A 24,904-nucleotide genomic window follows, 5' to 3' on the forward strand; every position below is an offset into this window, starting at 1 on the left:
CACCTTGGTGTCCTTTCTCAGGAGAAAGCAATAAATTCCTTTTTTGCTCTCCTAAGGCAAGTCTCTGAGTGAATGATTGAAGGGGGGGGTGTGTGACCTTTACCACACAGTCACAATTTTAGAAGTGATGAATTTATCCTGGGAGGAGCATTTTGTTCTGTGTACAAGAAACCAGGCAGGGCAACAGATACAGAGCACAGATAAAAAGTTGTAGTGGCCAATCAGATAGCCATGCAAATTCTTTAATGTCATTTCCATGAATAAAACGCTGTTTTTGATATTGACTTTGACTGTGCCAAGGACTTTGGGGTGTAAGAAATGGATGGGCATTTGTTTTCCACGGTTATGAAAACTAAATTGGAGAAATGAAACAAATTAGAAAACTGAAACCCATGGGGACATCAAGGAATAATCAAGGGTGGAGTTTATCTTCACCCCAAAGAATGTAAGCTCCTGGGGGCAGGGACTAACTTTAGTAATCAGGGGGTGGTGTCAGCCCCAGATTGGAAAAGAACCTTTAGTTTTTTTGCCCCTAGCCCTCCTCAGTTACCTTCCCTCTTTTAGAATGTAAGCTCCCTGGGAGTTTACATTGGCTATGTAATGAGGGGTGGAGATTCATGACAAATGACTTCTGTAACATCCAATTAATGGGGAATCAGGGAAGGGACTTGTGCTTCAGTATAGGAAATAGAATGCTGCCTTTGGAGTCCCAAAACTGTCTATTCATCTAGGCATCCATTCTTGCAAGAAGGTAAAATAAATCTTTTCTGCATTCATCAGTGAGTCAGTGGAGACGGACTAAGTGGAGTGGAGTAAGATATTTTATTTCTTACAGGGGGCAAGTCCTTTCTTTGCTGGGTCTTTTGTAGTTATGGTTACTGAGAAGGGGAGCTATAGAACCCGGGGAGGCAGGTCTCTGCAAGGGTTGCTCCTCTGGGTAGAAACAGACTTAGTGGTCTGAGGGACTCTGGATCCTAAATTAGCTCCACTTGTCTCTGAGAGGATCTGGGGGAGGGGGGGGGGATTAACAACTCTGGCCCATGCTGCCTTTTATCTTCCCCTCAGCACACCTTACTGTTTCTAGTCAGGCTAGCTTGCCTGCCAAGTTGGCCATTATTACCCTCTTCCCTTCTTTCGGATACTTCTGACTTTTCACCTTATCTGCAGTCTCACCCTGAAGTGTTCATTATTCCCTGCAGCCTCTTCACTATGCATCATCCCTCTGCTATGTCTCTGTAATAGATAACTTCATTACTCCGGTCTTTCTGACTTTTAGGATATCTAACCTCACCTTGTTCTGGAATATTCATTGTCCCCTGCAGCCTTCTCAGCCTGGATCTTTTCTCTGCTATTCCAGCTCCCTTCTCCAACTGGTAAATACCTTCTGGAATCTCCATTCTGGATATCTTCATTCCGTGCTTGACTGTACTCCAACTTGCTGAACTTCAATATTTCCAGTGGTCCACTTTCTCTTCTCTCATTAGATCATTGTAAGCTCCTTAGGGCAGGGATTGCCTTTTTTTTTGGGGGGGGGGTGCATCCTGCTTTGCACAGTGCTTAGAACCATAATAAAGGCTTAATAAATGTTTCTCTATGAATAATGAACCAAATTTGTTGCAGTGACTATATATTTTGTTCAGACAATAGAGTTTCTGGGGTGTAGGTTAAACCTTGACAGTGACAATGACAGTGGTTAAACCAAGGGGGCCTTGGACATGTGTTGGGATTACCAATTCTTCCAACTGCCACTAGTACTGAAGTTTATGTTTGAAGTGTTGGTTAGGATTAGGGGAAAAACAAATATTGTACCTTAAGGTTCCACAAAATATTCATAGCCATAATCTCATGTGAGTTACACAAATAGATGTTATGGAATAAAAAAGAGAAGTAAAAAAGGGGGCCAGAGAAAGAGCTTTTAGAAACAGAGTGGTTAGAGTTCTGGGTTTGGAATCAGGAAACATCTTTCTGAGTTCAATTCTGGCCTTAGACAAGTATTTATTAGCTATGTGATTCTGGCAAGTCACTAAAATCTGTTTGCCTTAGTTTCCTCACCTACAAAGTGAGTTAGAGAAGGAAATGGCCTGTAATTTTAGTATCTTTGCCCAAAAAACCCAAATGAATTCACAAATAATTGGACACAACTGAAACAAATGAACAAAAACTTAATTATACCTATGCAACATTTTTGAATCCACCCAAGCTTTTCTATCCTTATTGCTATTGTCCTAGCACAGCCATTTATTACCACCCACTTATATCAGATCCTTGGATCAAAGCTAGAAAACTAAGAATGGCTTTCACATTTAAAAATAGTTTTATTGTGGTGGGATTTGGCCCTTCTTCCCTTATTTGATGATTTCAGATCTAGATTGTTAATAATAGCTTTCTAAGACTTTACAGCCTGGCTCATAGACCCAACACACTGGAAAATGTAGGAGTAGACATGCTCTTTTCTTGCCTCTTCCACAACATCCTTCTATTACCATCATTCAACCATCTCGGCTTCTTTGATAGTCACTCCAATGACATCTAGGGTATTCCAAAAAGTCTTAGTACTGATTTGGGTATTACTATAAACTTATGAAACATAATTATTTGAAAGTTTATTTTCATTTTCCCACTTCTTCGGTTTTTAAAATTTTGAAAAACAAAATTTTAATTTTAATAAGATTGAGCAATCTGTCATTACGAAGTGCATATGCAATTTCTGGATGACACTTTCTTAGTTCTTGAACTTTCTAGATACAGGAGGTCCTCAATCCCCAAACCTCTTTCCATTTTTCTCATGGGGTCATGTCATAATTGTTGGGTATGTATCAAACACTTATATTTTAGATGATTTTAAGACTAAGATTACAAATGCCATCCTTTTAGTCACTGAGCAGCAGCTGGTGAAAGTTTTATAAAGTTCAGAATTGCTGATATTATTATTAGAGTAAAGCTTTTTAAACTGCAGGGGTCAGGAAACTGTGATTTCATATCAGTAAATATTTGATGTGTAGACCTATTTTATATCCCTGGGGTCATGTAAAAAATTTTCAAGTGAAAGGGACCAGGAGTAGAAAAGTTAAAGAAGCCCTGCTTATAAAGCATAAAATAGTGGTAATGTTGAGGGTTAGTAAGAAAGACAATACTGGGGAAGATTCTGGGAAGATGGTGGAGTAGGTTGGTAAATTTAAAACTTTCCTGATATCTCCCACAAATAAGACAAATTTGTGCCTCAGGGCGAACACAGACTGGGGAAAAATCAAGAAGACTGGGGGCAGAACAGAGTTCCTCCTGGTACAACCCAAGAAGATCTGAAGAAAGACCTTTGGCCAAGATGTGTATGTGGGAAGTGCCAACACCTCTGGGTTAGCTCACACAAACACCAAGTGGTGAGTCCTGGGGTGAGCTGGGGGTGGCTGGAGCTCAGCAGGAACCTCAGAAACTTTCATCTCCTGGACTGAGTGGAGTGAGTCTAGAAGAGTGAACCTCGGCTGATTGGAAACGCCAGGACCAGCTAGCTGTAGTGCTGAGACTCGGCCCTGGGCAAGAAGGAACCAGTACCTGGTGAGTGCAGAGACAGTGGGGCAGGGATGCTGCTGGTGGGGGGCACTTGCAGGAATGGGGAGCTCTTGGTTTAAGGTTCCTGGTTAGAATGGAGAACTGAAGGGAAAGCAGAGGTGCCACCCTCCCCCACTCCATGAGTAGAGGTGCTTACACTAATACCTCTTATTTAAAACAAAAAAAAAAAAAAAGAGCAGATAAAGAAAAAAAAAACAACCATAGAAATTACTGGGGTTCATCTTCAGAGTAGGACACAAGTAAAAACAAGCTTCTACCCCAAGAGTAATGTGAAATGGCTCCCTGCCTAAAATTTATAGAACTCAAAAAGAATTTAAAAATCAAATGAAAGACAATGAGGAAAAAATACAAAAATAAAAATAAAAACCATCCAAGAAAAACAAGATTATTTTTTTTAAAAAAGTTAACCAACTAGAACAGGAGATAGAGTTTCAAGGATGAAAATAACTCTTTGAAAGTAGAACTGGGCAAAGAGAAGCCATGTGAAGCTATAAGAAACCAAGAAATAACAAAACATTATAAAGAATGAGAAAATAGAACAGAAATTGAAACATAAAAAAAACAACAGATCATGAAGAAACAATATAAAAACTGGACTGCCTGAAAGTTGTGACCAAAAAAAAAAAAAGGAAGCTTTATATAATAATAATGCAGGAAATAATCTTAGAAAATTGTCCTGGAGTGATAGAACATGAGGGGAAACCTGAAATAGAAAAAAATCCACCTCAACAAGATGCTTTGTGAAAACACAGGAATATTATAGCCAAATTTTGAAGCCCCCAGATTAAAGAAAAAATTTTGCGAGAAATAAGAAAAAAAATTCAAATATGTTTGAACTATAGTTAGAATTCTACAGGACTTAGCAGCAGCTACAATAGAAAACTGATTCCAGGTCCTGGAATCATATCTACCATCAATCAAAAGAACTAGGCCTGAGGCCAAAAATATCACATCCAGTAAAATTATCCATAATATTGAATGAGAAAAAAAAAGGGATATTTAACAAACTTGCAGATTTTTGGCACTTTCTAGCAACCAAACCTGAACTTAATAGGAAATTTAACAGATAAGAGCCAGTATCAAAGATTGATTTCAAGGAACTCAACATAGACAAACTGTATATGTTTTTCCCCCCTTAATATGGGAAATGTATAGCATATGTTTAAGATTGACATCAACAACAGGGCAGTTCAAAAGAAAGATTGAGGAAGAATTAAGATAAAAACTAATGTTATACAAATGAGGTGCAGAGGAAGAATAGATACAGGTATTAGATGGGGGAGAAAGGCTCATAGTTCTGAAAAATATGCAACACTATATATATACATATATATATATATATATATATATATATATATATATTTTTTTTTTTTTTTTTTTTTTTCCAAAATCTATTAAGAAGTAAGAGAGGAGGAGCAGCTAGGTGGCACAATGGATAGAGCACTGGACCTGAAGTCAGGAGGACCCGAGTTCAAATTTAGTCTCAGATACTTACCACTTCCTAGCAGTGTGACCTGGACAAGTCACTTAACCCCAACTGCCTCAGCTTAAAAAAAAAAAAAGAAGAGAGGGATAGTTGGGAGGGGGAAGCAAGGGTGAGAGAAGACAAGGGAGGGAGCCATGGGGGTGGTGATGGTTAAGTAATAGCAAGGCAAGTTATGGAGTTGAATTAAAGCAGAATTAGCAGGGATAGCAAAAATATGGTGTGTGTGTATGGGGCCCCCATATAGGGTTGGTGAAATGGATTGTGTGTGTTTATATGTGTATGTATATATCTACATCTGTATACATAAATATATCCCTTCTTAACTCTAGCCTGCTGGGGTGGTGGGGAGATGAAAGGAGAAAAAAATAAAATAAAATAAAAAGGTGCTCAGCAGAGAACAAAAGAATAATTTACAAGGAAGTAAACAAAAAAATGTCTTCTACTAATTATTGTGATGTTCTATTTCTCTAAATTGTAATAGTTCTCTGAGAGGAGGTTTCTTGGGGAGCTTCTGGAGGCAGCCTTAGTTTCAGTTCAGTTCAATAATCCCGAAATCCAGCCAGGAGTTAAAGTCCATTTACTGTGTCTTTCCAATTCTTATCTCCTTCACTTGGAGCTCGGCTAGTTTTCTGGAGGCCTTCCTCTCCTTGGTTCCCAGAGAGCTCTTGTCTGAATGTCTCCGAATCCAAAGATCTGTCCTTTAGCCTTCAGCCTCTCGTCCTCCCAGTCTCCAGCCAGCACAAAGATAGTGAGAGTGGGATTGTGGGTGTCTTTGGCCCTGAGTTTCTTGCTTATATGGTGAACACTTAGTATACACCAATCATTTCATCTCTAGGAAACCATTATTTGTTGTAAGATTAAATCAATGCTAAGCTAGATTTAACCATTGTCTCCTCAATTCCACTCAGTACCTTGTTTCAAGTTCTGGCCTTAATATCTCCTTGTAGGATCAAATCAATTGTCTCTATTCATTCCAGTGACTTAGCACCTTGTAAGAATCCTAACAAATTTTACACACACACACACACATTTATTGAACTGGTAATTTGTTACATATTTTGAATCTTCCCTTATGTTTGCTGGGCACATGACAGTTCCCTTTTAATTTTTATTCCTTTTCTGTTTTTTTGTTGTTTTTAAAAATAAAATTTTTAAAAAGAAAATGTTTTAATATTTTAAAAGTTCTTTATCATTCTCATTTTTTCTTCTGCTAGTCTCAGAGAAAGAAATAGATCTTAACCTTGTATGGGCTAATTCCTATTTATGTCCTCCATCCCATTCCCTCCCATCTTCTCCATAAGCTTCCCTCTTAATTTTAGAAATTAAAAACTAAATAAAGACTTTTGAAACACTCTGTATGTATATTAGCCTACCCAGATCTTGGCAGAAGTTATTCACTGGTCTCAAGCTCCTTTGTCCTCCTTTCTTGTCGTTTGTAACTGTTAGGTTTTCTTTTTTACGCTAACATCTGCCATTATACTCCAAGACTTCAATACATATCCTTGATCTGCCCCCCAAAACCCTTACTTTCCAGTTCATCAACATCTTTAATTTCTGCTGGCTATACCTTCAATCCACCTCAACAGCCAGCAGGGATGGTCCCAGGGTTGATTTCATTATGAATCCCTCTAGAGTTCAGCCTTCATGGTCTAAATCTTTAGTCTCTCTTCGATGCTTCCCCCTTAGTTTCCCATCCCCACTCCACAATGCTTTGTTGATCATTTGGATCCTCATTTGCCTTCCCTCGGAATCCTGATAGCCGATCAGTCCGTTTTTGTGCTGTTCTCTTGCCTTTCCATTCCTCACTGCCCTGCCTTAACTTTCTCCCTCCCTCCCTTTCCAGCCTTGCATTACCCCTACTTTGGAAGGTAATCCTGCAACCACACTAACAGATGTCCTGCCATTCCCTTGGCTTTTTCCTGGGTTGTTTTTCTGCATTCTCCTTAGTGTCTGTCCTTTCCTCTAGCAATCAATACCAACCTTTTGCCCTTTCCTCTCATCCTAGCACCTCTCCTCCTATTCATCGAAAAAAATTGAGGCCATCTGTTTAAGCTTCAAATTTAACACTTCAAAGCTCTTCTCTATCATTCTCATTTTTTCTTCTGCTAGTCTCAGAGAAAGAAGTAGGTCTTAATCTTGCTTGGGCTAGCTAACTCCTCTGTTTATGTCCTCCATTCCATTTCCTATCTTCTCCAGAAGCTTCCCTCTTAATTTTATCATTTTTTCAAATTTTCAGCCTATCTACTGGCTCTTTTGCTACTGCACAAACAATTCTACCTATTCCTTAAAAACCATCATTTGAACCTACTATTTATTTAATCTACCACCCTACATCTCTTTACTGGCAAGCTAATTAGAATAAATCATCACTTGTTGCCTCCACTTCCCTGTTCCACAGTTTTTACAATCTGATTTCTGACCCCATTTGACTAAATCTTTTCAAGATGATTCCAAATTGATTGATAAACCCAATGGTCTTCTCTCAAACCTCAACTTTTGGGACTTTCCATGGCACCTGCTATTTGTTGATTACCTTTTCCTTTTTTAAAGTGAAAAATTTTAATTCATGATAGTGCTCTTCTCTCATTCTCCTGTCTTATTACTCCTTTTTTGCAATAATTAAAACTGTACATGCTCCTATAAATGGATGTTCCCTATGTCTTGAATCCCCATCCCTTATTTTCTGGTGATTTCGATGATCCCAGCCTGTATTTTTTCCTAGTTCCAGTCTTTCATCTCCACTTTCCTGTTAGACATTCCATTTGGAAACTTGTGTAGAGGATAGGAAGGAAAGAGGGATAAACAATACAGGGAAGGCAAAAGGTAACTAAAGTTGTCATCTCAAAGTTGGGAGGCCAGTCATATAACAAGAACAAGGCAAATGGATAGACAGCATGCATTGGTAGTATCTACATGATGTTGAGATTCTGAGGAAGGCATTGCTATTTGCATAGAACCCTGTGGGGGATAGGAAATAAAACCAATAATCACATATACTACTTGGATCAGTTGTGACCTGCACCATTTATGAATGCCCACACAGATAAAATCACAGATTAAAGTGTCAAAGTGGGGTGAGGTTGGGGGAAACCATATATGATGTCTTGTGCATAAATAGGGGGCATATTGTACTTTAAAGACTCCAAAGCTTCCACAAATATTGCCTTATCTTCATGAAGTACCAAATCTAAATGGCAATATTGTTGACTGAATCTGGAGCTGAATAAATAACCATACCTAAAAAGTATTAATGACTCTGCTTTTGGCCCTGACATGATCATTAGTGAAGACACAGAAAGCTGAGGGGAAAATTAAAGCCACAGGTCATAAAATGAAGATTCCAAATTAGCTTGGTTTGGTAAAATTTGCCTTGATCTTAAGATAAATATTATTGTATAATGTAGAAAGGACTCCAACTTGAGAATCATGGGCTTAGCTTTGATAAGCTCTGCTAATTAATATCTATAGGAGAATTACTTAACCTTGGCTTCATTTATAAAATGAACCTGAGCAGAGGTGTCAAATATGTGGTCTGAATGCTGCCTATAGCACTTCTAAATGCAGTATAGTTTTAGTGGTTCCTATTTCTGAGTTTGACACAACAGGACTAGTGGAAGGGATCAAGATGCATTCCAACTATAAGCCCTGTGAGCTATACATTTAGATTTTTTAAATTGCAAAAGCACTGTTGGGGAAGGAGAATCATGTAAAAAATTGAGGGAGAAAACCCAACAAAAATCCAAACTTGGGATGCTTTATTTTGCCCCAAACTTTATATGATCCAATAATGTAATGTGTATTCTTAAAAAAACCACTCTTTGGCTACTAGTTTAGCTTCCAAACCACTGGATGAAAGTGTCACTTTGCAGTGATCAGACATTTGAAGGAACCCTGAGAAACTGGATAGTTTTAGAGAGGATAACCATAAAAGTCTGGATGAAATGTTGAATGAAGAACATTTGGAATAATTGTGAATACCTAGTTTGAAGATGGCTAAAGGATATCCTAACAGCTGTTTTCAAATGTGTTCTGTTGTGCCTTCACTTATCTAATCAATAAACATTTAAATACCTCCTATACATAAAGTATTTCAGGTGAGGAAGAGTAAAAAAGGGGCTGCTCAAAAGCCTATTATTAGGAGGAAGGTTTTAACTCAATATGAGGAATGTTCTACAGATGAGGCATCAAGCTGGTACAAAGGATAGAGCATTAGATCTAATCAGAAGGACCAGAGGCCAAGTTTAGGTTCAGACACCTGGATATGTGACCCTGGATAAGTCATTTACCCCCTGCCTCATTTTCTTATTTTTATAGTGAGGACAGTACCAGTGCCAACCTTCTAGTTTTGTGTCAAAGATAAATTGAGATATTTGTAAAAAATTTTGCAAACCTTGAAGTGTTATGTAAGTAAACTTACAATGCTATATAAGTCCTATCATTATTATTGTCTTAACTGACTTGCCCAACAATGGAATGCAACTCCTACAGGAGCTTACTATTCCCTGAAAAGGTTCAGAGGTTGGTAGCCTATCTTTAGTAAATCCTGAAGGGATTGCAGCACTGGAGAAAGCTTCTAATTCTAAATTTCTGGTTTTCCCTGGATTAGTCAACACCATAATTTATAGCTACTTGAGGCTTCCCGACCCCTCCCCCATTTTTTGCCTGTGCTCCATAAGTGGATTAGGGTTGGCTGGCTGACACTACCATAATGGCTATTTCTCAAGATAAAAAAGGGCAAAGGATGGGCAGACAAGAGTGCTCTTATTGCTAATCATCCATCCTTAATGAAAGTTGGTGGCCAAGATGGGCTACCTTCTTGTGGGAACATAAAATGCTGTTTAGAATTTCTTCTTGGTGAGGTTAAAAGAAATACATTTATGATTTCTTTAACGTCAATAGGAGTGACTGGAACCCATTTCAGGCAGGTACCAATAAAGGACTGGTGTTTTAAGAATTATAAATGCAGAAAGGAAAGGACTGGCATTTAAATATTATTTGTAAAAGCCTACAGTAAACATTTCAGTATGTCTCAGATTCAAACTAAATCACATTTCTTGTTTTCCCTGATATCCTGGTGTATCTCACTATACCACAGAAGATCTAATGTAGGCATCATCTCCTTAGTATTTACAAGCAACTTTTACTAGGCTACATGAGCTTATGTAGCAAAAACGGAAGAATAAAAAGCTACTGCCTCCTATAGCAAAGCCTTTCATGATTCCTTCAGCTATTCCTGCTCCCCTCAACTTCTCTCTATGCATTACTTTGTACTCACAGTATACCTTATTCCACTTCTTTCCTTCAACGGAATGTAAAGTCTTTGAGGATTTAAAGATGTCTTATTTTTGTATACCAAGAACCTAGCACAATGCCTGGCACGTAGTAGTTAGGAAATAATTGTTGAAAAATGAACCTTCTGTGTTTCTCACTTGCTATGCCATATTCCCTCACGACAGAATCCATGAAGATAAAACAAAAACAAACAGGCAAAGGAGACCAAAACAAGTAGAAAAAGAAGAGAAGTTTTAGAAAAGTTTTTGTAATGGAAAACATGAGAACCAAAAGATAGCAAGAAAGAAACAGACTTGAACAAGAGTGAAAAAAAAAAAAAAAAAAGAGAGAATTGAGGCATGAGAGAACTTTTTGGAAATCCCTGAACTAGGCTGATAAATATCCAATCCACAAAGATAGTGCTACTCCCTTTGGTTCCTGCTTCAAACAGCATAATTAACATAAAGGGAAACTAGCAAAAAAATGAACTAGCATTGTGAAACTAAAAAACAAAAACAAACACACACACACACACACACACAAAAATACATGCCTAATCCATAATATATGCCAACTATCTTTGTTTTACAGGCACATTTAAATTTTAGTTTAAATCACTTAACTGTTTTAAACAACACCCTCTCCCCAGCAAAACCCTCCTTGATTCTATTATCTTTGCCAAAAGTTGCTGTTTTATTTCTTCCCATCTTGGTTAAATCCCTTTAAAAACTCATCTACACTAAACTTTGTAGTTCAATCATATCCAATTCTCTCATGACCCATTTAGGTGAAGTTGTTTCCCATTTCCTTTTCCAGCTCATTTTACAGATGAAGAACTGAGGCAAATGGGATTAAACAAGGTTAAGTGACTTACCCACATCACACAGCTAATAATTGTCTGAGGCTGTATCTGAACTTAGGAAAACTGAATCTTCCTGATTTCTGGTGCTTGATTCATTGAGCACCCTACTTTCAAGGCTGTGCAACTCGGCTTTGACCTCATCATTCAACTGAAACTTTCTCCAGACTTACTTAGGACCTCTTATGATCCTCATGGCATGTGACAGTATTGATCACCTCTCTCCTATCTCAGCTTTTGTGACAGTGCTCTCTTGGTACTCCTGTCTCCTTTGCTGGTCTTAATGATGTTCCCCAAGACTGCCATGATCCCTCTTTACTTTCTCTTAACTTATTTGAACTCTCATTTTAATTATCTCGGTGCCAATGACTCCCAGATCTATTTATCCAGGTCTCACCATTAGCTGCCTCCTGAACAGGATGTTCCATTAGCATCTCAGAGTCTAAACATCCTTTAAACAAGTGCTATCTCCAGCCTTCCTTCCCATTACCCTCAACTTTGTGCTGGCTCTGCACAGGGGGTCAAATATTGTCCTAGACATCTTTACAGAACACCTCATAGTCCTTTCTTCTTTATTCCCATAGCCACCACTTTCAGGCTCCCATTGCCTCTCATGTAGATTACTGCCATAGCTACCCAATTTGTCTTCTCCAAGTCTTAACCCACAGATCTAAAGTGATTTTGACCACATAGCTTCTCCCAACTGAATCAATTTTGTGGATTCCTATTTACTTCTGCAACATACATCAGGTCATGACTTGACCCATTCCTACCTTCTGGTATTCTCATACTTTATTTTCCTCTCTACATTATATGTAATCCAGTTTCCTTCAAAAATAAAGCCAACTGTTACCTTCTATAAGAGGCTTGCCCCTCTAGGGTAATCTCCTTTATTTGGATCATGAACCTATTAATTTACATGTCATCTTCTCCATGAGAACGTTAAAATCTTTGAAGCTAGCCAGGCCTTGTTTTTAAAACCTTTGAATCCCAGGCGCTGAACAGCACCTGGATCATGTTTAAAAATGCTTGCTGATTATTAATTTTTCAAGGAAAAGTACCAAGAGCACATGCACCAAATAGAGAAATTTTTAGGAGTCTGATGTTCGGAGCTAAGACAGAAGTCACAAGTAGGCTTTCAGACTGAGTCTCTCACTAGAGAAACAAAGTAGAAGTATATGTTCATCCAAACTTTACTGATAACCAAACCACATTGGAAGATGTGAATGATGAAGTCTAAATCCCCAATTTTCGATGTTATTTGCTTATTTTAATCATGTCTACATTATGTGACCCCATTTGGAGTTTTCTTGGCAGAGATCCTGGAGTGGTTTGCCCTTTTCTTCTCTAACTCATTTTACAGATGAGGAATTCAAATAGGATTAAATTAAATGACTGCCCAGGGTCACAGAGCTAAGGATCTGAAACCAGATTTGAACTCAGGAAGACTCATCTTCCTGACTTTAGGCCTGGCATTCCATTCTCTGAGCTACCTATTTGTCCTAATTGTCACAGATGTTTCAAAATATTTCTTAATATTATTTCTTGATGTTACCTATCTGCTAGGCATTAATCACAGTTGACCATTTCTTCAGAACCTGAGGATGAAGAGTATGGATTTTGGTAATACTCAGTTCTTATCCAGTTGTGTTAATTTGAAGACCAAAGCTGTGATTGATATGTAGTACCAGTATAATCAGGTTAGAACGTTTCTTATGTTTTGTTTTGTTTTTGTTTTTGCTCCATATGAAGTGTTCTTAGAGCAAGGATAAATTGTATCAGAGATTTTTGGGGAAGAATCTATGGGGAAGGGTATATGATCAGTAAAATTATTATTAAAAAAGTCATTACTGCACTATCTTCTCTAATGAAAAATAATTCATTATAAAACTCCATCCAAAAAAGCACCTGAGACTACTCACTGCCTTACCTTATATTATAATGCTCTAAAATTTTTTAATTTTTGAAACCCTTTCTTCAGGGAAAGAGGATGGAAAGTATATAATAAAATTAAACAATGAAAGGTTATTTGAGGTCCAAAATACTTGGAAACCATTGCTTTGGCCTTTTGGACATTTAAAAAGAATTCTACCTTTTAGACAGTTTGGTCAGACAAAAAGAAAATTTTGAGAAACCTAAGCAATTTCAAAATAAGTTTGCATGTTTTGTAGTATTTGATAGCAGCTTTTTATTGGTTACAAAACCTAAGCCCATATACAAAAATTAGGAACACATTTAGATGCCTCTTTTGAAAGAACGTTTTAGTCTATTTTAACTGATAGTTTAAAAAAAATAATAAAAACAATGCAATTTTTAAACACTGTTCTGAAAACTTAAAAGTGCAGCAATATATTCTGTTTCCTTTAACTATGAAATGGTGCAATTTCAATCCAAAACTGATAAGGTCACAACAAAGAGAATCAAGTAACTGCATAGATCTATCTGCTTTACCTGACTCTATAATATTCACTTGGATGTTGTTTGCACTTTCAGTGCAAGGAAAAAATGGAATCTTCACAGTTGTGGGAAAAATGTTCATTTTAATCTCACTGTAATATCAATGTGTGCAAAATCAACAGGGTAACTGTCAGTATATGTGGCAGGGTCATCAGAATCAAGTTGGAAAGGGGAAAGGATTTTAATTCATCACAGTATCTGGTGGATTTAGACTTTTCAATTTCACCAGTTTGTGACCTTAAATTGCTTTGACTTTCTTATACCTACTTTTAGTGAACACCACACAGTTTTGAGATTTTAGACTTCGTGTGAATAGGATGCAGTTACCATATGAAGCTTTTAAAAACAACTTTTGGGGAAAGAAAAAAAAGGCACAATGAACTTCAACTCAATTTTATGTGCACAAGAGTTGAAAAATCTGAGCCACCTTAAAGAGAAATTGATTCTAAAATTTATAAAACCTATAAATAATCAGAGGCCAAACCACTATATTAAAACAGATTCTCTAGCAAGTAAAAATCTTGCAGTTTAAACATACGCTTGTATCCATTTAAGATACAAGATAAAACCTCACTCTTTAAAGTGGCTCCACCTTGGCAGATATATACTTTTAATGAATGCACACCTGCTATGCGTTGTTCATCAGTGAAAAAAAACCAGCTGATCCACAAAGCTCTGATGGCATCTGTCCTTGTCTTCATCACAGTAAATACACCCCACATCGGATCACTAAATTAGTTTAGATTTTTCTATCCCTTCACATCAATGCAATGGGAAATCACACCCGGTAAACAATGGCAACAAATCCATTTTTGTGATAGCTTACAGAGTTTCAAATCGTTCATTCCCACTCCAGAAATACCATATTCTTTTGTAAATAACTGGGTCAGACAATTTTACCAAAAGCAATGACTTCACATAATACCACCAGATTATGCAGAACTATTTAAAGATCACTGCAAATCAGATTTATGCTGGAAAAAAAATGGCAGCTTCTTTTATACAGCCTTACATATACTTGTCGGTATCTTTTTTAAACATGGGAATATGGTTTTAAGAGTAGGTTCAGAAATAAGCTTTTCTGATACTCAAAAAATGAAGCTTTTTATGATACTTCTTCTAAACAGTTGCTGGTTTGTTGCCAACCACATTATCAAAAGCACTGGTCACTAAGTAAAAAATAGTTTAAGACTAAATTACAGTAAACATGAAAGCTCCACAGTTTAAACCCAATATAAATCAACCAGATTCAATTATTAATTTAAAACAAAACATACTGACGACTGCAAGGTGAAAGCAAGACTCTTATGACCAAGGAGTCTCATTTCAGACTTCTATTTCCCCACAGTTGGGTATCTTGCTTTCAGCTTAAACAGAAGTCCAAGTCCAGGACAGGTTGCAGCTCAGGTAAAATACCATGCACAGCATTTGATTACTTCAAAACAGCAGGAACACACAGGCTGAAGTGAGTGGCCAAACAGGGCTCGCTGTTCTCAGTTAGGGATAATGGCAAAAGCGTCACCGGTCCAAATCTAGAGCTCTTTCTCCAACCCTGGCTTCTGAGGCAGGTAATGAACACATCAATTACTGATAGATGAAGTACAGTTTGTTTTTTAACTTAATTGTTTAATCAATAACCAAGTTTTCTTTTTGTTTCATTTTTTTAAAGTTACTTTTTTTTTTTTCAGTTTCACCAATGAAAATCATTTGGCTCGCATTTTAAAATCTATTCTTCCACATAAAGTATATGAAAATATGTTTGTGGAGGACAGTGATGGAGGCCCAGGTTGGACTGTGCCCCTGTAAAGTCTTCCAGCATGTATGCACGCATCATACCCAAGCGTCTTGATCCACAGTGCACCATTTTCCAAAGAATGCTCTGTGGAAAGCCGATGTGCCACTGCTCTCTAACAAATCTGCAGGCTGCGCTGTCAGCACGTGGCACCAGGAAAAAGAAGGAGAAAATAGAAGAGTTGGGGTTGTTGAAAACTCTAAAACAGTTTAGGAAATCATGCATATGCATTTATAGTCCATGTGAGAGTGACTTTTGGCAACTGCAAAGTGACCGATACACGGCTTGCTTTAAAAGCATCAAAACGAAGAGGAGGCGTGTGTGTTTGGGAGCCTTTTGATGTTGTTTGATTTTGTCATTTGGTAGCCATCTGGTGGTACTTCAGGTTGATTGGGGAGAGAAGCTGCCCTCTAGGGACCTTAAAAATTAAATTCTTTTGTTTGAAGGTTGGCTGTTGGGTCAAAATTGTAAGTACCTCCTTGTGTTGCTTCAGGAATGAGGCTAGGATCTTCATCAATCTATAAAGAATGCAAACAAATCCATTTAATATTCAAATGTGATTAACATGATATTCTTGTTCTTACAGATATACTTTTATGCAGTGTGAAAGGCTGGCTTTTAAAAGTTTTATTTTTTTTTATTTTATTGCACAAGTGGTTTAAGTGACTTGACAATCATTTCATTAGGAAAAATATAGAAAAATCTGAAAACAATTTTCTGGAAAATGATACTGTATCCTTATTAATAGCAGTTTGGTATAACAATTACACTGTTAGCTGAAATGCTCAAATTAAGTATTTGTTAGGAGAATTAAGACATTTAAAAATTGACTCCTTTTTAAAACTTTAGTAATGGGTTTCATTTCTCTACCATAATTTATAAATGTGCACCTGCCATTTCTAATTAATTGATTCCAAAGCAACAAGAATTACAAACAGCTTTTTATAATGAAGTATGTGATGATTTTAGATGAGAAGGAAAAATAATGCTTAAACAGAAAAATATTTTGATTCAGGTTGTCTTAAATAGAAAAACATCTTTGTTTTGTTATTATAAGAAAGAAACCATAAATGTATACATTGGAAGTTCTAGTAAATTCACAAGGTAAGCTCTTTTATACATCTGCATTTATACATATCACTATTATACTTACATCGTCACCAGAGAAATACTGATCTATGATCTCAAATGCTAATTTATAAATATCCTCATTTTCATGTTGTTGTAATGCTTCAATTTTCTCCAAACCTATTAAAGTAAAATCAGTAAGATTAACAATCACACGAAAGATTGTGAGAAATATCAATTAAAACATCTGAGGTTTTTTGACCTTATATCTACCAAAGTGGTGGTAATGATTAAAAAAAGTTCTGTTTGACTGAGGAATGGCTAAACAAATTGTGGTGTGTGAACAAAATGAAATATTTTCCTATTAAAAAAAAAAGGAAAAACAAAAAATCCCCCAACAACAAAAACAAACAAAAAAACCCAAGATCAATAGGACAAATTCAGAGAAACAGGGAAAGTGAAGTAGAGTTAAGAATCAAAAGAGAATACATAAAGATTATAATAAAGCAGTTGAACCATAATGAACTGTAGTGAACAATCTTCATCTTAAAATACCAAGAAGGAAGCACCTTCTTTTCTCCCCCTTCTCAATAAAGAGGCAGGGACTATAGATATAGAGAGCAATGTTTACTGTGAGATTCAAATGCTCAGTCAGTTGCCTTGCTCAACTTGTTATGAGATAGACTGTGATGATTAGGGAGAAGCAAAAAGCAACAAGTAAACTTTTTAAAAATGGAATAAGAAAAGTTAAAATATATTAAATTTAGTATATAAAAAAGATTTCTAGTTTCCATCATGGGGAAGTCCAGTTTCTCTATCAGTCCTATGAATTTCACAGGATTAGAAATTTAGATCTGGAAAGAATTTCAGATGCCATCTATCCCATTTATTATTTTGCAAATGAAGGGCCTATAGTGTTTAAAGGACTTGCCAAAGGTCACATGCATAGTAAGGGGTAGTGCCAGAATTGGGAGGCTCTCTCACTCAAAATACAGAATTTTCCCTCTGTATTATACTGACTATAGCATCTCCAAGGGCACTTAAAAAACAAATAGTATGAGGCATATCATTGAACAATATCAAATTCAATCAACTCAGTCCTTCCTTCACTTGTCCTACCAATTAGATTATCCTGGAAATGTCTGTTTGTAGGAAGAAACAATGTATTTGCTGCACTGAATGTTAATAAGTGAAATAAAGAGTAGAAATTCCTAACAGAGAAGAGATGAAGTGATGAAAATGGGAGAGATAAAATTGAAATTTCACCAGACACAGAAGCTGAAAGGTTTTGTGGGTCTTATGAGAATAGATTAAATGCTGTCCTACTTCAATAAGACCAAATGTGAACCCCTGGTCTTCCAACCTATCCATATTCTTCCTAAATCTTGATATTATGCTTCTTTCATACATTCTATGTTTAAAAGTCCAGAGTTATTCTTAACCCTTTCCCTTCTCTCAAACTCAATCAACAAACATTTATGAAGTACCAGGTACTATGCTTGGGAAATCAGCTCTGATAGCCAATTGATTGTCATATCAAAATGATCTCATCTCTGAAAAAAATTCTCCCTCCTTTTCACTAGTATCAGCCTAGTTTAAGCCTATGATGTTTCTTGCTTAAACATCTATAAGACTTTCTAAACTACTCTTCACTTTCCACATCACTATAGAACAATCTTCCCAATATATATGAGATTCCCTTCATCAAACAGCTTCAGTTAAGGGAAAATAATGTCTAATGAGACTTGAGAAGACAGGTTGGGGGTCGTATTATTCAAGATTTTAAAAGCTTAAAAGAAGTTTATATTTTATCCTAAAGGTAAAAAGGCAGTCACTGGAGACTAAGGGAATCACAATAAGCTCTGAATCTAAGGAAGATGATATTAGATCATTATATGGTAGGTCCCTACTGGACTGTAGAAAAGAAGTAGGGAGCAGGTGCATTTACCTAGTCAAGACATGATAAGAGTCTGAACTACTGTGGTAGCTATATAAGTAAAAAGATCAGATGGGGAATCTGAAAATAAAAATAACTAAATTTGCAGCTGCTTGGTATATGAGATAAGAGAGAGCCAAACACACAGACCACCACCAATGTTCTACATAGATGGTGGTGCTTTTGTCAGAAATGAGGAAGTTTAGAAGAGGAGAGGATTAGACCGGTAGATCAGTGGAACAGATTAGATACAAAGGACAAAAAAGGGTACATCTATAGCAATCTAATCTTTGACAAACCCAAAGATACCAACATTAGGGATAAAAATTCATTATTTGGAAAAAACTGTTGGGAAAATTGGAAATTAGTATGGCAGAAATTAGATATGGATCCACACTTAACACCATATACCAAGATAAGATCAAAATGGGTACATGACTTAGGCATAAAGAGTGAGATAATAAATAGATTAGAGGAACAGAGGAGAGTCTACCTCTCAGACCTGTGGAGGAGGAAGGAATTTATGACCAGAGGAGAACTAGAGATCATTATTGATCACAAAATAGAAGATTTTGATTACATCAAACTAAAAAGTTTCTGTACAAACAATACTAATGCAAACAAGATTAGAAGGGAAGTAACAAATTGGGAAAATATTTTTAAAGTTAAAGGTTCTGACAAAGGTCTCATTTCCAAAATATATAGAGAACTGACCCTAATTTATAAGAAATCAAACCATTCTCTAATTGATAAATGGTCAAAGGATATGAACAGACAATTCTCAGATGATGAAATTGAAACTATATCCACTCATATGAAAGTGTTCCAAATCACTACTGATTAGAGAAATGCAAATTAAGACAACTCTGAGATACCACTACATACCTGTCAGATTGGCTAAGATGACAGGAACAAATAATAATGAATGTTGGAGGGGATGTGGGAAAACTGGGACACTGATACATTGTTGGTGGAGTTGTGAAAGAATCCAGCCATTCTGGAGAGCAATTTGGAACTATGCCCAAAAAGTTATCAAAATGTGCATACCCTTTGACCCAGCCATACTACTACTGGGCTTATATCCCAAAGAAATACTAAAGAAGGGAAAGGGACCCGTATGTGCCAAAATGTTTGTGGCAGCCCTTTTCGTAGTGGCCAGAAACTGGAAGTTGAATGGATGCCCATCAATTGGAGAATGGTTGGGTAAATTATGGTATATGAAGGTTATGGAATACTATTGTTCTGTAAGAAATGACCAGCAGGAGGAATGCAGAGAGGCTTGGAGAGACTTGCATCAACTGATGCTGAGTGAAATGAATAGAGCCAGAAGATCGCTATACACTTCAATGCTATATGAAGATATATTCTGATGGAAGTGGATATCTTCAACATAAATAAAAAAATTCTAAATAAAATTTTAAAAAAAATTAAAAAAAAAAAAAAAAAAGAGGAGGGGATTTCAGGGGAAAGAAATGTTCAATTTTAGACATGCTGAGTCTGTGATGTCTTCCAGAAATCAGGTTTGAAGTGTCTAACAGGCAATTGGAGACTAAAAGTGATGGAAGATAATTTGCAGAGGAGAACTAATTAAGTTACAAGAGAGACTAGAGGGAGAAGATGGTTTAGGACATAACTTTGGGGGACACTCCCAGTTAGGTTATGAATGAGCCAGAAAAAAGAAACAGAGAGAGTCATCAGAAAGGGAGGTTAGAGTGGTCAGCAGTCAGACACAGAAGATAAGACCTAAGGCCAGGCCTACCCCAGGTAACTGAAAGATCATGTCTGAAGACAGGTCAGAGGCTGGCTTATCCAGACCCAAGGAGCAGATGGAACGTGTGAAGGGGGAGGGGGCAGCCTTCTTTTCAAAAAGGTTGGCTGAAAATGAGAGGACTGATATGGGACAAGAGCATGTCCTACAATGGTAGGGTCTAGTTAAGGTTGTTCTTGATTAAGTAAAAGACAAGGATTTCAACTAAGGAGGACAGAGAAATATGAGGCTGGAAATGAAAGGTTTGGAATAGCTTCTGCAGGAAGACAGATGGGGAACCAATTAATGGTGAACAAAAGGCCTGCCCTGATGCAATGAAGACCCAACTGAGGTTGGACAATAAGAATTTGTAATGTACCCAATTAGTATGGTTAAACCTTCCTCCAGTGGGGGTTCAGCTGCTTGTAAACAGGAGTAATCTGAGACTTGGCTAGAGATTCAAGAGCAGAGGACTGAATAAAGCTGAAATAAATACTGGGTTGAAGTTGGAGAAGAGAATAAAGTGAAGGCAGAGCAAGTAAAATGGTCTAAGAAAGTCTTCCTTTTATCAACAGTGGTTACTCAATATTGGAACTGAAAGTGAATTTCAAGTCCTTTTTAGTTCTAAGAGGTTTTTGTTTTCCCTTTAAAAATATCACTCATATTAAAATAAAGCCCAATTATTCCTTTAGACTTGAGTTATGGCAAAGAGGAAGTATCACAAAACTTATTGCAGAGAAAAAATACAAGGTTTAGGCAAATGAATATCATTAATCTTTCACCATCAGTTTAGAAAATAGCACTAAAAATTAGCTGACTTTAAATAAATCAAGTCTTACCGCCACATTCTTCTATTATTTCAGCTATTGTGCTAGCTTCATCACCAGCCATTATCAGAATGTTTTTCAGACCATCTAGAACCACCTGAACCACTTGAGAGTCTTTTACTGACAATAAGTTACAGAATGGTGGTATTACACTCTGCTGTACCAGGTATTCAACCTAAAAAGAAAAGGAAAAATTTGTTATTTTTAAATATACAAAGAAATCCACCCCCCCACTCAAGAAATTATTTAATGAATAAAAAAATCCTAATTTCTTAAACTGCACAGAAAAAGGTATATTTGCATATCTTAATGAACTTAGAATAATTTAATAACTACTTCATGTAGTCAGTTGGTACCTGATCTTTTCGTCCACTTATCGTCAAATTGCTGATTGCCCAAGCAGCTTCTTTTTGGGTTCCAAAATCTCCCTGAGAATTAAATATAAATAAATTTAAAATGCACTATTTGTTTACTAAGGAACCAGTAATATTGTATCAGAAATTTTATCAATATTTTTCACTTTTACATTATCTACATTTCCCTCCCAGAAAGCCTGTGTCTCATAATAAAACTGACCTTAGCCAGCTGGTGTATGATCATAGGGATTAATCCAGCATCTATTACAGCTTGTACTTGTTGCTGGTTTCCCGCTGTTATATTGGAAAGGAACCAAACTGCTTCCTATAATTGAACAATATACAATAAGTTTGTTTTATTAAAAAAAAATTTTACATATGAATTTAAATAAAACACATTAAGATAAATTAACAAAATCACATTAGAGGTATTGTCTAAAGAAAATATAACTTATATAAAATAAAATCTTTCCATTAGGATCCTATGAACAAACAAGTATCACCACATTTTTAATATCAGTAAGACAAAAAAAAATTTGGAACTAAACCTACTGAAACTAAATCTAAATCTAACAATTTCTGGGATCTAAAAATATTTATTATTCAATATAAAAAAGAAAATTTCTTTGGATCCTGTGTAATAATTACACTTTCTTGTAATATCTGCAACATATGTGAAAGACCAAGCTGACCAACACAGCCAGGAAAAGTCCAAGATCCTCAGACAATATCAAGAATTTATAACAAAGTCTTGACAGAGGTAAGAAGCGACTTTCAGTCAGTAGTAAACAGACTGCTCATGCCAAATGGCTATTACGGGAGAAGCAGAACATAGATATACTAAGGTACTGTAATGTTTTCCTCAGAGATGGGTAAAATCTGATTATTTTACCATTTTCGTCTGTACAGAAAAAGATATAAGAAGTAAGCAGATTTGATAGAGATTGTAATGTTATAATGAGAACAAATGTAGGGCTGAGAAAGGATCTAGAGACTTGGGATGTTGATATCCAGACAAAACAAGTTTGAAAAAAAGTAGGATGGGAGAATGAACAAATAAAAAAAGAATCCCACTTTCCCAAGATCTACAAACAAAGTCTCAAAGAAAGACTGGGTTAAAAAAATTTCAAAACTACTGGACTACTTAAAAATCATGAACAGAAAAAGTACCTAGAGATAATATTTCAAGAAAACTTAAAAGAATATGTTCAGCTCTCTTAAAATCAGAGAGCAAAGAAAGAGTCCATTGGTTACATCCTGAAAGAAGACTCCAAGACACATTCTAGCCCCAATTCAGATCTTTCATGTCAAAGAAGAAAAATACTTTGTAAGTACTCTCTTTTTCAAGAAAGAACTCAAATAACAAAGAATCATAATTGGGATTATACATGAGAACAGAAAACCTGAAAGGAAGGAAAAGAAGAACTTATTAAAATCCTACAATGTGCCAGGTATATCTCATTTGATCCTCACATAAAATCTGGAAAGTAGGTGCTATTATTGTGAATAACATTTTATCATCATTGGGGGAGGAACCTAAAGTACTCTGAATAACTTCCAAAGATTACTAAGCTATTAAATGTCTGAAACTGGATTTGAACTCAGGTCTTCTTGATTCTAGGTTCAGCATTTTAATCACTGCCAGTAGGTAAAGGCTTATAGCCAAAAATAACTTGCCCAATGAAAATGAGTTAAATTCTAAAGAGGAAAAAAAAATGTACTTTTAATGAAAGCAGATTTTCAACATTCCTGACGAAAAGATGAGAATTACATAGAAACTTTAAAGTTTAAAAACAAAAGTTAAGAGAAACATAAGAAGGTAAAAATAAATGAAAAATAATAAAAGAAACAAAGAGAGGATACATGTCTTCCTCTCTGAATCCTCAGGGATCATAGAGGGAGTTCTAATTAGTCAAGAGGCATGGGAGTAGAAGGGAAAGAAGCATACATTGAGGTGAAAGGGAAAAGAAGGGGAGAAGAAGGGGCATAAATAGAATAGAATCTATGCAAAAAAAATTAGGAAGTGGGGGGTAGCAAGAGTTGACAACTGTATGCTTATCTGAACTAGTCCAAGAAGGGAAGAATACAGATATCACTGGACATAAAAACTGAAGGAAAGGGGGAGAAAAGAAAATTAGAGGGAAGTAGGTTAAGGGAAAGATTAATCCTAAGTAAAATAAATTCTAAGGATGTGAAACAATATTTATACCTTCAAAGTGGCAAAAAATAGGAATCTTAGGGGGTGCCCATCAACTGGAGACAGAGTGAATTGGTACAAAAATATGATGGAATACTATTGTGCTGTAAAAAATAACGGAGATGGTTTCACAAAAACCTGGGGAGACTTGTATGAACTAATGCAGCAAAATGAGATGAATAATTTAGACAATGACAAAAATATTGCAAAAACAAACTTTTAAAGACTTAATATGAAACTCAACCCAGATGAAGAAGACTCAGAAAACAGAATGATATAGCTGTATCTTAGATGCACAGATTTAGATGTCTGTATGGTATTTTTCCTTTTAGACTTGGTCAATATAGAAATTTGTTTTGAATTTAAAATCTATTTGAACTAAACCATTAATATTTACATCAGAAAGGGCCGGAAGGAGAGAGGACAGATTCACTGAAAATAAATGAATGAGTAATGGTCCTTTCTTTTCATCAAACTACCTATATTCATGGGAATAATTAAAACTGTTATGATCAAAGCACTTCTCTCATATGTTAGTCAAATACAGAGAATACTGAAAAAGTTGAAAACAAAATTAATTCAGAGGTAATTGTAAATATTCTTTTATTAACTGAAAATGATAAAAGAAGAAAAATACAATAAGAGAACTCTCTACTACATACCTTGTTTATCTTCTCTTTTGGGTGAGACAAGAGATTTGGGAAGTGTGAAAGAACATCACAGTTGAGAACAACTTGTGTCTGCTCATCAGTGCCTGTCACTATATTGCCCACTGCTCTCAGAGCTGCTGTCTGTAATGGCAGGAGAGTAAATAAATTTTTGTTCCTTAAAGAAAATTCATTTCTTCTTTAAATCACCTGGCTAGATTTAAGGATATTGAGAACTCAAGAGAGGAGCATCTAATACTTTACTCCAACCAAAAGTTAGGCATTTCTGAATTTTAAATGAAGTATGTGGTAGTCAGTCAATAGCACCCATTAAGCACCAAGTGCCAGGCAGATTGTCCAAGCTGGTAATACAAATGCAAAAGACCTCAAGGAGTATATAATTTAATGCTTTATGAAAAACAATTTTCTGGACATGAAAACTAACGACCAACATACCAAAAGATGTAACTCAAAGATAGAAACTATTCTTTCTTGAAATTAAAGGACCTACTTATAATAATTAAAGCTATGACATTTTAGGACCCCAATATTTTGGGTCCATACTAGAATAAAAGCCAGAATTTCATAGTCTTGATCACTATTAGTAAAATTAATAATTAAAGCCATTCTGCCCATATCCCACTGACCACTGTCAGAAACTCCAACAATTAGAAGTTCATCTGGGTCAACAAGC

The 24,904-nt window shown here is 36.2% G+C and overlaps 1 protein-coding gene and 1 long non-coding RNA gene across 2 annotated transcripts in view; one reads left to right on the forward strand and one right to left on the reverse strand.

Moving 5' to 3' along the window:
- The first annotated feature begins 682 nt into the window (after positions 1-682).
- On the forward strand, positions 683-15,457 carry LOC141563526 (uncharacterized). The gene is made up of 4 exons (XR_012488445.1): positions 683-751; positions 3,225-3,552; positions 12,750-12,883; positions 15,329-15,457. It is a non-coding gene; the product is annotated as an uncharacterized LOC141563526 (long non-coding RNA).
- Positions 13,347-24,904, reverse strand: part of KPNA3 (karyopherin subunit alpha 3) — an 84,938-nt gene continuing 73,380 nt past the window's right edge. Inside the window, exons 12-17 of the mRNA XM_074304767.1 lie at positions 24,226-24,354; positions 21,587-21,691; positions 21,367-21,438; positions 21,023-21,185; positions 16,586-16,680; positions 13,347-15,950 (exon numbers count right to left, since the gene is read on the reverse strand). Of these exons, the coding sequence (XP_074160868.1) occupies positions 15,852-15,950; positions 16,586-16,680; positions 21,023-21,185; positions 21,367-21,438; positions 21,587-21,691; positions 24,226-24,354 (663 nt within the window). The 3' untranslated portion in view covers positions 13,347-15,851. The remainder of the gene's footprint in view (positions 15,951-16,585; positions 16,681-21,022; positions 21,186-21,366; positions 21,439-21,586; positions 21,692-24,225; positions 24,355-24,904) is intronic.

This window comes from Sminthopsis crassicaudata, chromosome 3 (genome assembly GCF_048593235.1).
Source record: "Sminthopsis crassicaudata isolate SCR6 chromosome 3, ASM4859323v1, whole genome shotgun sequence".
Lineage (NCBI taxonomy): Eukaryota > Metazoa > Chordata > Mammalia > Dasyuromorphia > Dasyuridae > Sminthopsis > Sminthopsis crassicaudata.